We start from the raw sequence: 13,772 nt of genomic DNA, 5'->3' as shown, positions 1-13,772 counted from the left end.
ATAATATAAAACATAGAATGTTGTCTCATTTTAATAGCCTATAGACTCAATTACCTTCATATGGTATTTATAACCAATCTTGCCTTAAATTTGTGACTAATGCTCTTATGTTTGAAGCACCTCTCCCATGTTTGTCTTGTAGCATTTTGTTTGCTAATATATTCACACAAGTGTAGCCTTAATACTTTTCTTTAAGGAAGTTTTAAGTGGTCATTTTAAGATGTATGAAAACGAAAGAATCTTTGCTGAATTTCATTTTCACAAATTAAGTTTCTTCCTGCTTTAAACTATGGAATTGATAGAATATAGAAAGCAGTTTTAACAGCATTTTAATTTATTAGGCAAAGTTTCATAAATATTGTAAATTTTGTGTTAAGGGATAACAAAGGTTCCTTGCATATAAGTACACAAATATTTGCTTAATAGAAAACATACAGCAAAATATGTGGTAGCACTTACTTGCAGAAGCCTTACATCCATTTTCTTACTCAGTTTTTATAATCAGTTTTGAGGTAAGTACATTTATCAATATAGACAAAGCAACTTTAAGTTCATAGAAAGTAAGTAATTTGCCTAAGGTTGAGACATTGAAGTGGCAGAGCTAGGATTTGACTAATAATCTTTGACTTGAAGGCTTATGCTTTTAATCATTTTCAGCTTTTATGTAAATCAGTTGTGGCTTGACTGAAGTTTAGAACTATGACTACTTTGAATGTGAGTGGTTTCTTTTTTTTTTTTTTTTTTCTTTGCCAGTCCTGGGGCTTGAAATCACCTGGGTGTCATCCCTGAGCCCTTGGTATCCAACTAACAGTTGAATTTTGTTTGTTCTTTCTTTCATTCTTTCATTTTTGTGCCAATCCTGGGGCTTGAACACATGGGTGCTATTCTAGAGCTCTTTTGCTCAAGGCCAGTGCTCTTCCACTTGAGGATAATTTTACTTTGCCTTTTGGGTGGTTAATTGGAGAGTCTTAAGGATTTTTCCCGTCCCAGCAGGGTTCAAACTTTAATCCTCAGATTTCAGCCTCCTGAGTAGCTGGAATTATAGGTGTGAGCCCCTGGTGCCTAAATGATAAGTTTATAATAGTTCTTTATTAGAGCCATTTCTAGATACCATTTTATTTTTTATGTTGTTTAGTCCATACCTCCTATATACCAAACATGGCTTTGGGTGCTTTTATGGATGCTATATCATTTAGTTCTTTTCATAAATAGAGAAAGGCCTTTAGTTATATATATTTTTTAAGTCTTTTTTTTTTTTTGGCTTGGACTCAGGGCCTGAGCACTGTCCCTGGCTTCTTTTTTGCTCAAGGCTAGCACTCTGCCACTTGAGCCACAGCGCCACTTCTGGCCATTTTCTGTATATGTGGTGCTGGGGAATTGAACCCAGGGCCTCATGTATACGAGGCAAGCACTCTTGCCACTAGGCCATATCCCCAGCCCTAAAGTCATTTTCTTAATAAGAGATATTGTATGTTTGATTTATCAGTTTCTTTAGTGTCAGGCGTTGTAATTGTTCTTTCTTTTTTTGAAAGCCAAAAGTGAAGCTGTGGCTCCAGTATTAAGAGTGCTAGTCTTGGGCGGGGAATGTGGTCCATTGGTAGAGCATGAAGCCCTGGGTTCAATTCCTCAGCACGACATATACAGGACAAGCCAGAAGTGGCGCTGTGGCTCAAGTGGTAGAATGCTAGCCTTGAGCCAAAAGAAGCCAGGGACAGTGCTCAGGCCCTGAGTCCAAGCCCCAGGACTGCTCCCCCCCCCCCCCCAAAAAAAAAGAGTGCTGGTCTTCAGCAAAAAAGCACAGGGACAGTTCCCAAGCCCTGAGTAAGTCCCAGAACAGCACATACAGAGAAAAAATGCCCAAGCCTCTCCCCCCACCCCTCACCCCCATTGATAGGGATCACATCCAAGGACTCATAAATGTGGGCAAGCTGCATAATTGTTTTTGGATTATATTGTTATTGAGATGCATTTTGAAAAGACTGCCAGAGAGGACTATTATAACTCAGGTGATAAGAGCCCAAGCCACATCTTTTAAGTAGATTAGTTTTTACTTTTATTCTTCATTTTTACTTTTTGCTGGTCCTGGGCCTTGAACTCTGGAGCTTAGGCGCTGTCCCTGAACTTCCGTGCTGAAGGCTAACCCTCTACCACTTGAACCACAGCTCCACTTCCTGCTTTTTTTGCGGTTAATTGGAGAGCAGAGTATCTCATTATCCTGCCCATGCTTCTGAGTAGCTGCATCTGGCAGTAGATGTGTTTTTTAAAACTGCATAATGCTCACTTGTTTTGAAAGTTAATTTAGGCAAAAATATCACATTTTTTTCTTGGATAGAAAAAAATTTAAGTGGTTTTCTGCTAATCTATTGAGGAAAAAATTGTTTTTCTGCTAATTTATCCTATCTCTTTCTCTCTCTTCTCTCCATTTCTCCATCCATCTTACTCATCTGTATGTCTATTTCAGGACCTGGAGCTCTCTTGGTTTCTGCTGGGGCCCTACCACTCGAGCCATGCCTCCACCAGCATGGGTTTTTGTTGGTTACTTTGGAGGTGGAGTCATATGGATTTTTCTGCTCAGGCAGGCATTGAACTATAAATTTCTAAGACTCAGTCTTCTGAGTAGCTACGATTACAGGCATGACCACTGGCACCTGTCTTTTGGTTCCTTTTAATTGTCAATATTTTATTTTATTTATTTTGTTGCTTGTGGAGTTCGATGGTCTGGACTCTGTCAACTGAGGCTTTGTGCTTATTACTAGCACTCTACCACTTGAGCCACAGCACCACTTTCTGGTTTTGAGGCTTATTGGGGAAAGTCTTCTGGGGACTTTTCTACCTGGGCTGGTTTGGAACCACGATCTTCAAATCTCAGTCTTCTGAGTAGCAAGGATTATAGGCATGAGCCTCCAGAGCCTGGCTAATTAATTGTCAGTATTTTAATTAGAGTGTTTTTTCAGTATGCACTTGGTAAATTCTCATTCTATTACACTTCTATCGTAAAGTTGTTGAAGAGGTGTTCGTTTTGTTTAGGAAAAGTACCATTCATTTAGCACTAAATTTTTTAAAATAGAAGCATGAGTAAAATATTACTGTTTATTGCAGAGGTTGTGTATGTGTGTACACACATGTATACTTGTATGTGTATGTATATGTGTATGTGCATACATATATGCATATGTACACATACAAACTGCTTGAGGATTGAACTCGAGGGCACTGTAAATTCTAGGCATATGCTCCATTATTGAGTTGTTGCCCCCAGCCTGTTCTTTTTTTTTTTTTTTTTTTGCCAGTCCTGGGGCTTGGACTCAGGGCCTGAGCACTGTCCCTGGCTTCTTGCTCAAGGCTAGCACTCTGCCACTTGAGCCACAGCGCCACTTCTGGCCATTTTCTGTATATGTGGTGCTGGGGAATCCAACCCAGGGCCTCATATATACGAGGCAAGCACTCTTGCCACTAGGCCATATTCCCAGCCCCCAGCCTGTTCTTTTTGTTTTTGATATACATGTAGTAACTAAAGCAAAAACTTATCTGTGGATGATAAACTGTCATTAATGAGGAAGCCATTTATGTAGTGTGAGAAGTAATCAGATTGAGAGGTGAATTAACATGGAATAATTGTCATACTGCATGCTGTTTAATTAACTCAAATTTTGCTAATGCCTTTTGCCTGAATAACTCAGTGGTAAAGGAGCAGTTCAGTTCTCCAGTCTTTTTTTTCTGAAAGTTATTTTAATTTGTAGAAGTGTTAGAATTTCTCATCCTTCTTCCCTTTAATGCTGCCTTTTTCTTTTTTTAAAACAGTACTGGGGGTTTGAATTTCCTTTGGAGTAAGTTTATGGTTTTTGTTGTGTTGTTGTTGTTTTCCCTATTTTTGCCATTTCTGAGGCTTGAACTCAGGGCCTGGGCACTGTCCCTGAGCCTCTTTATGCTCAAAGCTAGTGCTTTATCATTTGAACCACAGCACCACTTCCAGCCTTTTCTGTGTAGATTATTGGAAATGAGAGTCTGATGGACTTTCTTGCCTGGGTTGGCTTTGAACCATAATCATCAGATCTCAGCCTTGTGAGTAGCTAGAATTACAGGGGTAAGCCATCCAGTGCCTGACTATATTGTTGTTGGTTTCTCTCTCTCTCTCTCTCTCTCTCCCCCCCCCCTCTCCCTTTTTTGAACTTAGCCTGGTTACTTCTTTGAGCTTTTTGTGCTCAAAACACTTTCATCACTTTAGCCACAGCTCTATTTCTAGCTTTTTTTTTTTTTTTTTTTTGCCAGTCCTGGGCCTTGACTCATGGCCTGAGCACTGTCCCTGGCTTCTTCCCGCTCAAGGCTAGCACTCTGCCACCTGAGCCACAGCGCCCCTTCTGGCCGTTTTCCATATATGTGGTGCTGGGGAATCGAACCGAGAGCTTCATGTGTTGGAGGCAAGCACTCTTGCCACTAGGCCATATTCCCAGCCCCTCTATTTCTAGCTTTTTTGGTGCTTAATTGGAGATAAGAGTCTCAGGGACTTTCCTAACTAAGATATTCAGATTTTAGCCTCCTGAGTAGCTAGGATTATATGCTCCTAAAAATTTTTTTTTCAGCTGGTCTGGTGGCTCACACCCATAATCCTAGCTACTCAGGAGGCTGACATCTAAAGATACCTGGGCAGGAAAGACTGTGAGACTCTTGTCTCCAATAAATCTCTCAAAAACCAGAAGTGGCACTGTGGCTCAAGTGGTAGAGCACTAGCGTTGAGCTTAAGAGCTCAGGGACAGCGCCCAGGCCTGGAGTTAAAGCCCCATGACGGACCTAAATAAATAAATAAAATTTCTTTATTTTTCTTTGCTGGTCCAGGGGCTTGAACTCAGGGCCTGGGCGCTGTCCCTGAGCCTCTCTGTGCTCAAAGCTAGCCCTGTTCCACTTGAGCCACAGTGCCACTTGTGGCCATTTCTCTTTATGTGATACTGAGTAATCAAACCCAGGGCTTCATGCATGTTAAGCAAGCACTCTACCATTAAGCCACATTCCCAGCCTCTTTTTTTTTTCCTCCAATATGCTGAACATGGGGCTTGAACTCAGTGCCTTCACACTGTCCTTTTGCCTTTTTTGCTTAAGGCTAGTTCTCTACCACTTAAACCACACCCCCAATTTGGCTTTTTGCTGGTTGGTTGGAAACACATGTCTCACAGATTTTCTTGCCCAAGCTAGCCTCAATCTATCCTCAGATCTCAGTCTCCTGGGTAGCTAGGATTACAGGCATGAGCCACCAGCACCTGGCAAAGTTAATGAATTTCTGACATTGAAAGCCAATCATTTATTCATTGGTGTTGGGTATCAAACCCAGGATCCTATGTTATTAGGTAAGTGTTGTGCTGCTGTCCCAAGTTGATCCACTTCATTCAGTCTGGGAACCTATTCCTAAAGCTGAAGAATAAGCATGTTGCTTATTGTTCTTGCTATTTGGAATGAGTAGCAAAGAGAACTTGAATCCCGGGGGTTCAAGGCCAGCCTAGGCGGGCAAAATAGTAAGGCCTCATTAGAAAAGACAAATCTGAACATGTATCTCCCCCCCCCCCCCCCCTTGTGCTAGTCCTGGGACTTGAGTTCAGGGCTTGGTGCTGTACCTGAGCTTTTGTGCACAAGGTTAGTACTCTACCAGTTGAGTTGCTCTACTTGCAGCCCAAATGTATTCTTTTTTTCCCCAACCATCTCTGAAAGAGATATGTAGTCAATAGAAAAGGCTGTTGAATACAATGTCAATGTTCATTAAAAGTTCCATAATTGCATTATCCTAATTAATCTTAGAAGGGTAAATGTTCTATAGTGAAGGCTTATTAAGTATTTATTGTATAAATCTCTACTCTTTTAAGTTTGTTAAATATATACACATATATGGATGGATGGATGGATGATGCGCACATACATATAAACTGTGTGTAGCTCCACTTCTGGCTTTTGGTGATAAAGTATCACAGACTTTCTTGCCTGGGCTGGCTTCGAACCGTGATCCTTAGATCGATCTATCTATCTATCTTGCCAGTCCTGGGGCTTGAACTCGGCCTGAGCACTGTCCCTGACTTTATTTTGCTCAAGGATAGCACTCTACCACTAGTGTCACAGCACCATTTCTGGCCTTTTCTGTATATGTGGTGCTGAGGAATTGAACCCAGGCGTTCATGTATGGCAAGACAAACACTTTACCACTAGGCCATATTCCCAGCCTCCCATCCTTAGATTCTTATCTTCCTGAAGAGTTAGGATTATAGATGCCAGGCATGGATACCCAGCAGTATTTACTTTATTTTCTTTGCAGTTTGATAAATATTATGTTAAATAATCGAGACTTGGGCATTGTACCTTTGTGTTCCTCCCAGTGTGGGGTTGTGTGTGTGTGTGTGTGTGTGTCCGTCCGTATGTGCTGGTCCTGGGCTTGAACTCTGGGCTTGGGTGCAGTCCCTGAGCTTTCTTTCACTCAAGGTAAGCACTCTGCAACTGGAGTCACACTGCAACTTCTGGCTTTTTTGAGTATATTGGAGATAAGAGTCTAGTGTATTTTCCTGCCTGGGCTGGCTTTGAACTGTGATCCTCAGACCTCAACCTCCTGAGTAGTTAGAATTACAGGCATAAGCTAACTAGCGCCTGGCCTCATATTTGCTTTTTAGTGGTATAAAGTATTTATTTTACTCCATATTTCCTTTTTTTTGTTTTTGTTTTTGCTAGTCCTGGGGCTTGGGACTCAGGGCCTGAGCACTGTCCCTGGCTTCTTTTTGCCCAAGGCTAGCACTCTACCACGTGAGCCACAGCGCCACTTCTGACTTTTTCTGTATATGTGGTGCTGAGTATTTGAACCCAGGGATTCATGTATGCGAGGCAAACACTACCGCTAGGCCATATTCCCAGTCCCTCGTATTTACTTTTAAGAGATATGATATACTCATTTTTCCCCCCCTCTTATTTGGTGTTTTGTAAGAGGGAACATTTTGTTAATGGGTCATAAAGTTTTGGAATTGGTTTCTTAGGATTCTAATACAGCCTCTCATTCAGTATAGAGCTCCTCTCCTTGAGTTTACTTAGAAGCAAGTTATCTTTCCCTTGACTAGTCTAGTTACCAGAAGCTAGATAGGCTTTTTCTAAATATGTGGTTGGTTACTCTAGAGAATTTGAAAACAAAAGCAATGTTGTGTTACTGGTTAAATCAACTTCTTTGTAAAGTTTTGCATTTTGCATATTCTTTGTCAAGAAAGGAAAAGTTTTAATTTTATATTATTATTATTATTGCCTATATAGCACTTGCACTCGTGGCCTATATGTGCTGTCCCTTAACTTTTTCTGTTCAAGGGTAATGCCCTACCACTTGAACCATGGCTCTGCCTTTACCTTTCTGGTAGTTAACTGGAGTTGAGTTGCACAAACTTTCCTTCCTTCAAAGTGAAAGGATATATAAGATATATAACTTCCCCAGTGAGTTCAGTGTTTTTATGCCTGTCTCTTGTCTCATTCTTTTCTTGTGTTATATTTAACTTGGGACATATGTTGAAAGATTGGGGCTTTTTTACTTGATAGAGAACTAGCAAAAAGTAATTGTTGTTGTTGCTTTTAGTGTTTATGGCAGTATGTAAATCCTTTGTATAACATCCATACCTTTATATCTACTTTTTTTCTTCTTCCTCCATTTTTTCTTCTTTTAACAACTTTAAACAGTGTGGACTTGAAAACAGAAGATGGAACCTGTACTCTACTAGTTGTCTTAATGAAATGCTTGGCAGTTAATTGTAGCTTTGATGTCTTCATGAATAACCCTGTGATTTTTGCAATTAACTAATAAGTTACATGTATACTTTAGATGAATTATGCTTTAGGTCTATTTTTGAGTTTTACTTTTAAAATTAACTTGTAATTGAATATGAAAAAAGATATTTGAAGAGTTGTCAGTATATTTGATTTCATGTTTGAGTCAAGCAACATTCTTTGTTCTTACCATTTTTTAGGAGGAAGATACCAGCTAGAGATAAAAATACCAGAAACATACCCATTTAATCCCCCAAAGGTATTGTAACACTATTTTTGTGCATGAACTTTTAAAACATGATGTATTTCTTGGTTCACCTAATACATGTTCTAGAGCTCATTAAGTTTTGCAGCTTTAAGAATTGTTTCACTGCATATACAAGATTCCAGTCAATGGCAAAGGGTTTGCTTCTGAAATCATAATAAAAAGGAAGCTTATTCCAAAGCAGCTTGTAATGACTCTGTATTGGGAAGTAATAGGCATCTGAAAAGGACCTATTATTTCTGTAAACTTGTCTTACCAGTTTTGAGATGCTCCTTCTTTCCTGAAAAAATACTTGTTTTAAGGAAGAGTATATTGTGTTTTCCTTCAAAAAATTATTGAAGGCTAGAAATGTAGGTCAGTGGTAGAATAATCACCTACTTTCTGCAATTCTATAGGGTCCAAATCTCAAAAAAATAAAAGAAAATTGAATACTTCCTGCTTAAAGAATGTGGTTGTACAGACTCGTATTGTCCCTGCTATCAGTCACATTTCCATATTGCCATTCCTACTCATTCTTTGTACTGTTTTATAAATCTTAAGTTTTTGTTTGATTTTTTTTTTTTCTGGTGCCATTAGTAGAGCTTGAACTCTGTGCCTTCCTGCTCTTGCTTGGCTTTTTTTGCTCACTGTCACTCTACCACATGTCACTTCTGGCTTTTTAGTGGTTAATTGGGGATAAGAGTTTCACTTTGAATCACGATCTTTAGATTTCAGCCCGCAAAGCACCTAGTATTACAGGATCCAGCTTTCCTTCTGCTTCTCTTCACCCCCTTCCTTCTCTCTCTACTTCCCTCCCTACCTTTCCTCCTGCCTCTTTTTTCCCTTCCCTTCCTCTGCTTGAAGAACAGTTTTCATGATCTGTTCCATCCTTTCCCTCCTTTTCCCTTTTTACCTCCCCTCCAGTACGTTTTACTTAATATATCTCCCACAACTTGACTCGTTTTCTTTACCTTAGTCTATCGTTTCTATTCCACATATAGGCCTCCTTCTCAATCTTGATATTTGTTCTTTGTAGGTGATGCTTATTGTTCTCTGACTTCCTGTTTTCATTTGAACTTCATGTATTTAATTTTTGAGTTGGTCCTGGAGCACGAGTTTTTTTGCTCAACCATAGTGCTTTACAACTTGAGGCACATCTTCACTTCCTGCTTTATCTTTGCTGGTTAATTGGAGATCAGAGTCTCTCTTGGACTTTCCTGCGGAAGATGGCTTCAACCCACTATCCTCATATCTTAGCCTCCTAAGTAGGTCGACAGACATGACCCACCTGTACGTAGGCCTCACATGAACTTTTACAAACCCTATTTACATTTTGGGCTTATTTTGAGGTCTGGTAAAGTATCCGTTTACAAAGTTGTGCCTGTAAATTGTGTCTTATCTTTTCTCTGATTTGTATAATACCAGTTATATTACTTCCAGCATAGCCTTTTCATTCCTCTTATAATGTTGTTAATCTTTTCCTTTTTTTTTTTTTTTCTTTTTTCTTTGCTGGTCCTGGGGCTTAAACTCAGGTTGGGCACTTGTCCCTGAGCTTTCTTTTTTGGCTGGTCTTGGATCTTGAACTTCGGGCTTTTGAGTTGTTCCTGAGCTCATTTTGCTCAAGACTGGCACTCTACCACTAAAGCCACAACTCCGCTTCCAGCTTTTTCTCTGGTTAAAGTGGAGATAAAACTCACAGACTTTTCTGCCTGGGTTGGGTTTGAGTCACAATCCTCAGATCTCCCTCCTGAAGAGCTAGAATTCTAGGTGTGAGCCACTGGCACCTGGCATCACTGAGCTTTTTTTACTCAAGACTAGCATTCTACCACTTGAGCCATAGCTCCACTTCTGGGTCTTCTTTGATGGTGTACATTTTTCTGGTAAAACTGACATTGTAAAATATACATGACAAAAAGTAATCTTAAGGACATTTTAGGTACATTGTTCAGCAAAATTAAATATACATTTTTTCTGAAACCTTGCCAACATCCATTTCCAGAACTTTTTCATCTTCCTAAACTAAAACTATCCATTAAACAACAGTAACTCCCCATTATCCTTACTTGAACCTTTGATAAAAGCACTATCCTTCTTTGTTGCATGAATGTCAATATTATAAGTACTTATGTAAGTGTAATCCAGGATTTGTCTTTTTGTCTTTCCTGTTTCATTTAGCATGTCAGTGTAGATCCATGTTATTTCACACAAATAAAACTAAAGTAAGCTGGGTTTGTTGACATTGTTGTCCCAGCGCTCAAGAGGCTGAGGTGTACTGGGCTACATCGTAAACCTTGTCCCAAACAAACAAGCCAACCCACTTAGATTTAATGGTGAATAATTGAGTGTCATGAAAAATAATTTTATTCATTTCTAAATCCAAAATCAGTTACATCTACCTGTAGAAATAAGAATTAGTGTAGTGATTTTATTAGTCTTATTTCCTTGACTTATTGATTTTTTTTTTTTTTTGCCAGTCCTGGGCCTTGGACTCAGGGCCTGAGCACTGTCCCTGGCTTCTTCCCGCTCAAGGCTAGCACTCTGCCACTTGAGCCACAGCGCCACTTCTGGCCGTTTTCTGTATATGTGGTGCTGGGGAATCGAACCTAGGGCCTCGTGTATCCGAGGCAGGCACTCTTGCCACTAGGCTATATCCCCAGCCCACTTATTGATTTTTTTAAATTGATTGACTCATATACGTGTGTGTGCAGAGAATTAGCGTTAGGACACACTTCCTTAAACAAAATATAAGCTGGGCACCACTGGCTTATGCCTATAATCCAGCTACTGAGAGGCTGATAGCTGAGCATTGAAGTTCAATACCAGCTTGAGTATGAAAGGAGGATGCCTGCTGCAAAAGTCTGGTCTGGAGGTGTCCTTCAAGTGGTAGATTATTAGCTAAGCAAACAAGCCTAGCAAAGGCAAGACTTGGAGTCCATAATGTCCCCCAAACAGGTACCAGTTTGGAGTCTGATAACCAACCTCCTTAAAGCAATATACAGATTTGGGATATAGCTAAATTATTAGAGTTTTTGAAAGACCTGTACTTAATCTCAGCACATACAAAGCCCCAAAATAGGTAGTTATCAGGTAGTTATCTCAATCTAAAATACTTGCCTAAATTATAAACATTCTGACATGTTGAGTGGTAATTTAAATTTGTTTGCTAGTCTTGTTCAGAATATTAAGCTACTTGGTTTTAGCTTAGAAAATGCTGCTATTTCATTGGTATTAATGGTAGTGGTTATTTGAATTCAGTGTTTAGGTATAGGTAACATTACAAAGTGTGATTTGTGCTTAAATTTGGTATGAAGAAGTGGTTGCTGTCTCTTACTTGATTTTCATTATATTTGAAACATTGTTTGACTGCAACATTTGACCTACAGTTCTGCTTCTGGGTTTTTGGTGGTTAGTTGGAGATAAGTCTCATATTTTCTACCCTGGCTGGCTTCTGACTATATATAGTCCTCTTATCTCGGCCTCCTGAGTAACTAGGGTTATAGATCTGAACCACTCAGGACCAACACAAATATTTTTGTGTTCAAGTTTAATGCACATACAAAAAACAAAAAGTTATGTCCAGGCACCAGTGGCTTACTCCTGTAATCCTAGCTACTCAGGAGTTGAGGTCTGAGGATCTTGGTTTGAAGCCATCCTGGCAGACATCCTTGAGACATTTATCTCCAATTAAGTAGGAAAAAGCTGACTCTAGAGGACTTGCTCAAATGAGAGCCATCCTTGAGCAAAAAAGCTAATCTGCGTTAGAGCCCTGAGTTCGGCTCTCAGTTACCAGCACAAAAAGTAATTTTAAGGGGCTGGGGATATGGCCTAGTGGCAAGAGTGCCTGCCTCGGATACACGAGGCCCTAGGTTTGATTCCCCAGCACCACATATACAGAAAACCGCCAGAAGCGGTGCTGTGGCTCAAGCGGCAGAGTGCTAGCCTTGAGCGAGAAGAAGCCAGGGACAGTGCTCAGGCGCTGAGTCCAAGGCCCAGGACTGGCAAAAAAAAAAAAAGTAATTTTAAATAAAAATAAGTAGGTGATGGGTACTGGAAGCTGAAATGTGAGAAAGAAATTGGTGAGGTTTGAGAAGATGATACAAAGATAGGTTGTTGAGAAAATAAACATACATGAAGATACTGGCAGAAAACCCTGAAGAGAGTGGTTTGTGGAGAGGTATAGAGAAGCAGGCTAGCCTCAGAATCCACATTGTGTACGTAAAGAGACTGATCTGAGCATGGTGATGCCGAGCTGTGATCTCAGCATTGGAAGGCAGAGGCAGGAGGATCTGATCTCATTGCCATTCTAAGCCATGTAGTGTGAGAGTCAAGAAAACCACAGAGGGGCTGGGGATATAGCCTAGTGGCAAGAGTGCCTGCCTCGGATACACGAGGCCCTAGGTTCGATTCCCCAGCACCACATATGCAGAAAACGGCCAGAAGCGGCGCTGTGGCTCAAGTGGCAGAGTGCTAGCCTTGAGTGGGAAGAAGCCAGGGACAGTGCTCAGGCCCTGAGTCCAAGGCCCAGGACTGGCCAAAAAAAAAAAAAGAAAACCACAGAGTCCGCACATCAGTGGTTCATGCCCATAATTGTAGCTTATAAAAGTATTGAGGAGGATAGTATTTTGAAATCAGCCTAAGCAAAAAACACTTAACCCCGTCTCAACCAAAAGCAGGGCATGGTGGTGTACTTGTCACACCAGATACCTGAAAGATTGAGATTGTGGTGATCTCTAGGCCAGTGTAATGTCAGAGAAATAAACAAGTTTGTGAGACCCTCAAAACAAAATAGCTGGACAATAAGTATAAATAAGGTTCTATTCCAGACCAACCTGGGCAGAAAGGGGTGTGGGGCATAGCTCAATTTACAGATGTCTTTTTTTTTTTTTTTGTGCTAGTCCTGGGGCTTGAACTCAGGGCCTGAGCACTGTCCCTGGCTTCTTTTTGCTCAAGGCTAGCACTCTACCACTTGAGCCACAGCACCACTTCTGGCCTTTTCTGTTTATGTGGTACTAAGGAATCAAACCCAGGGCTTCATGTATACGAGACGAGCACTCTACCACTAGGCCATATTCCCAGCCCCCTTACAGATGTCTTATCAGGTTTGAGGCCCTACTTCAAACCCCATTGTTACAACTAACCCGATAAACAAAGTTAAAAGCAATTCGGAGAGACAATTTAAGGGCCATAGGCAGTGAGAGAGAAACAGACATTATTGAAATCAGTAAGATTAATTTAAGCTGGCCTCAAGTGGAACATGTCTATAAATCCTAGCTACTCAGGAGACAGATGTGAGGATTCCAGTTGGAAACCAGACCAGTCAGAAAAAGACCATTATCTCCAGTTAATACCAAAGAGGTAGAAGTGAAGGTATGGCTAAAGTGGAAGAGCTCTAGCCTTGAGAGGAAAAAGTGTGACAACACAACACAGCCAAAAGGCAAAAGTGGAAAATGTCTTTTAGTAGTAGATGTTTGTAATTTTTGGGAAAAATGTAATGTGTTTTTCAGCAGAGGATTTAGTGAGACAGTAGTAAGTGACATGGGAGAGATAGACCGTATAGATAGATCAAGAAGTCCCAAGAAGAGAAAAATAGAAGCTATCAGCTTATAAATACCCCAACCTTGAGGCACATATTGAAGAGTTAACATTTGTGAAAGTACACCATTTCTCAGGACATAGAAATTGACCAAATAGTAAAGAATTTAGGCTTACTCTGTCACATGCCAAATAACAACAATGGTTTTCTAAACATTTCTGAGGGTTG

At 40.4% G+C, this 13,772-nt stretch overlaps 1 protein-coding gene across 2 annotated transcripts in view; it reads left to right on the top strand.

Moving 5' to 3' along the window:
* Ube2k (ubiquitin conjugating enzyme E2 K) overlaps positions 1-13,772 on the top strand; it is a 48,409-nt gene that overhangs the window by 24,429 nt on the left and 10,208 nt on the right. The window contains exon 3 of one of the 2 annotated variants that reach the window (XM_048364302.1): positions 7,968-8,026. The exons of the other annotated variant lie outside the window; for it this stretch is intronic. Within the exon in view, the coding sequence (XP_048220259.1) occupies positions 7,968-8,026 (59 nt within the window). The remainder of the gene's footprint in view (positions 1-7,967; positions 8,027-13,772) is intronic. 2 annotated transcript variants of the gene reach the window in all.

The sequence above is a fragment of the Perognathus longimembris genome, chromosome 16 (genome assembly GCF_023159225.1).
Source record: "Perognathus longimembris pacificus isolate PPM17 chromosome 16, ASM2315922v1, whole genome shotgun sequence".
NCBI classification, from domain to species: Eukaryota; Metazoa; Chordata; class Mammalia; order Rodentia; family Heteromyidae; genus Perognathus; species Perognathus longimembris.
Note: the sequence above shows the minus strand (reverse complement) of the source record. Positions and strands in the feature narration are given on the sequence as shown.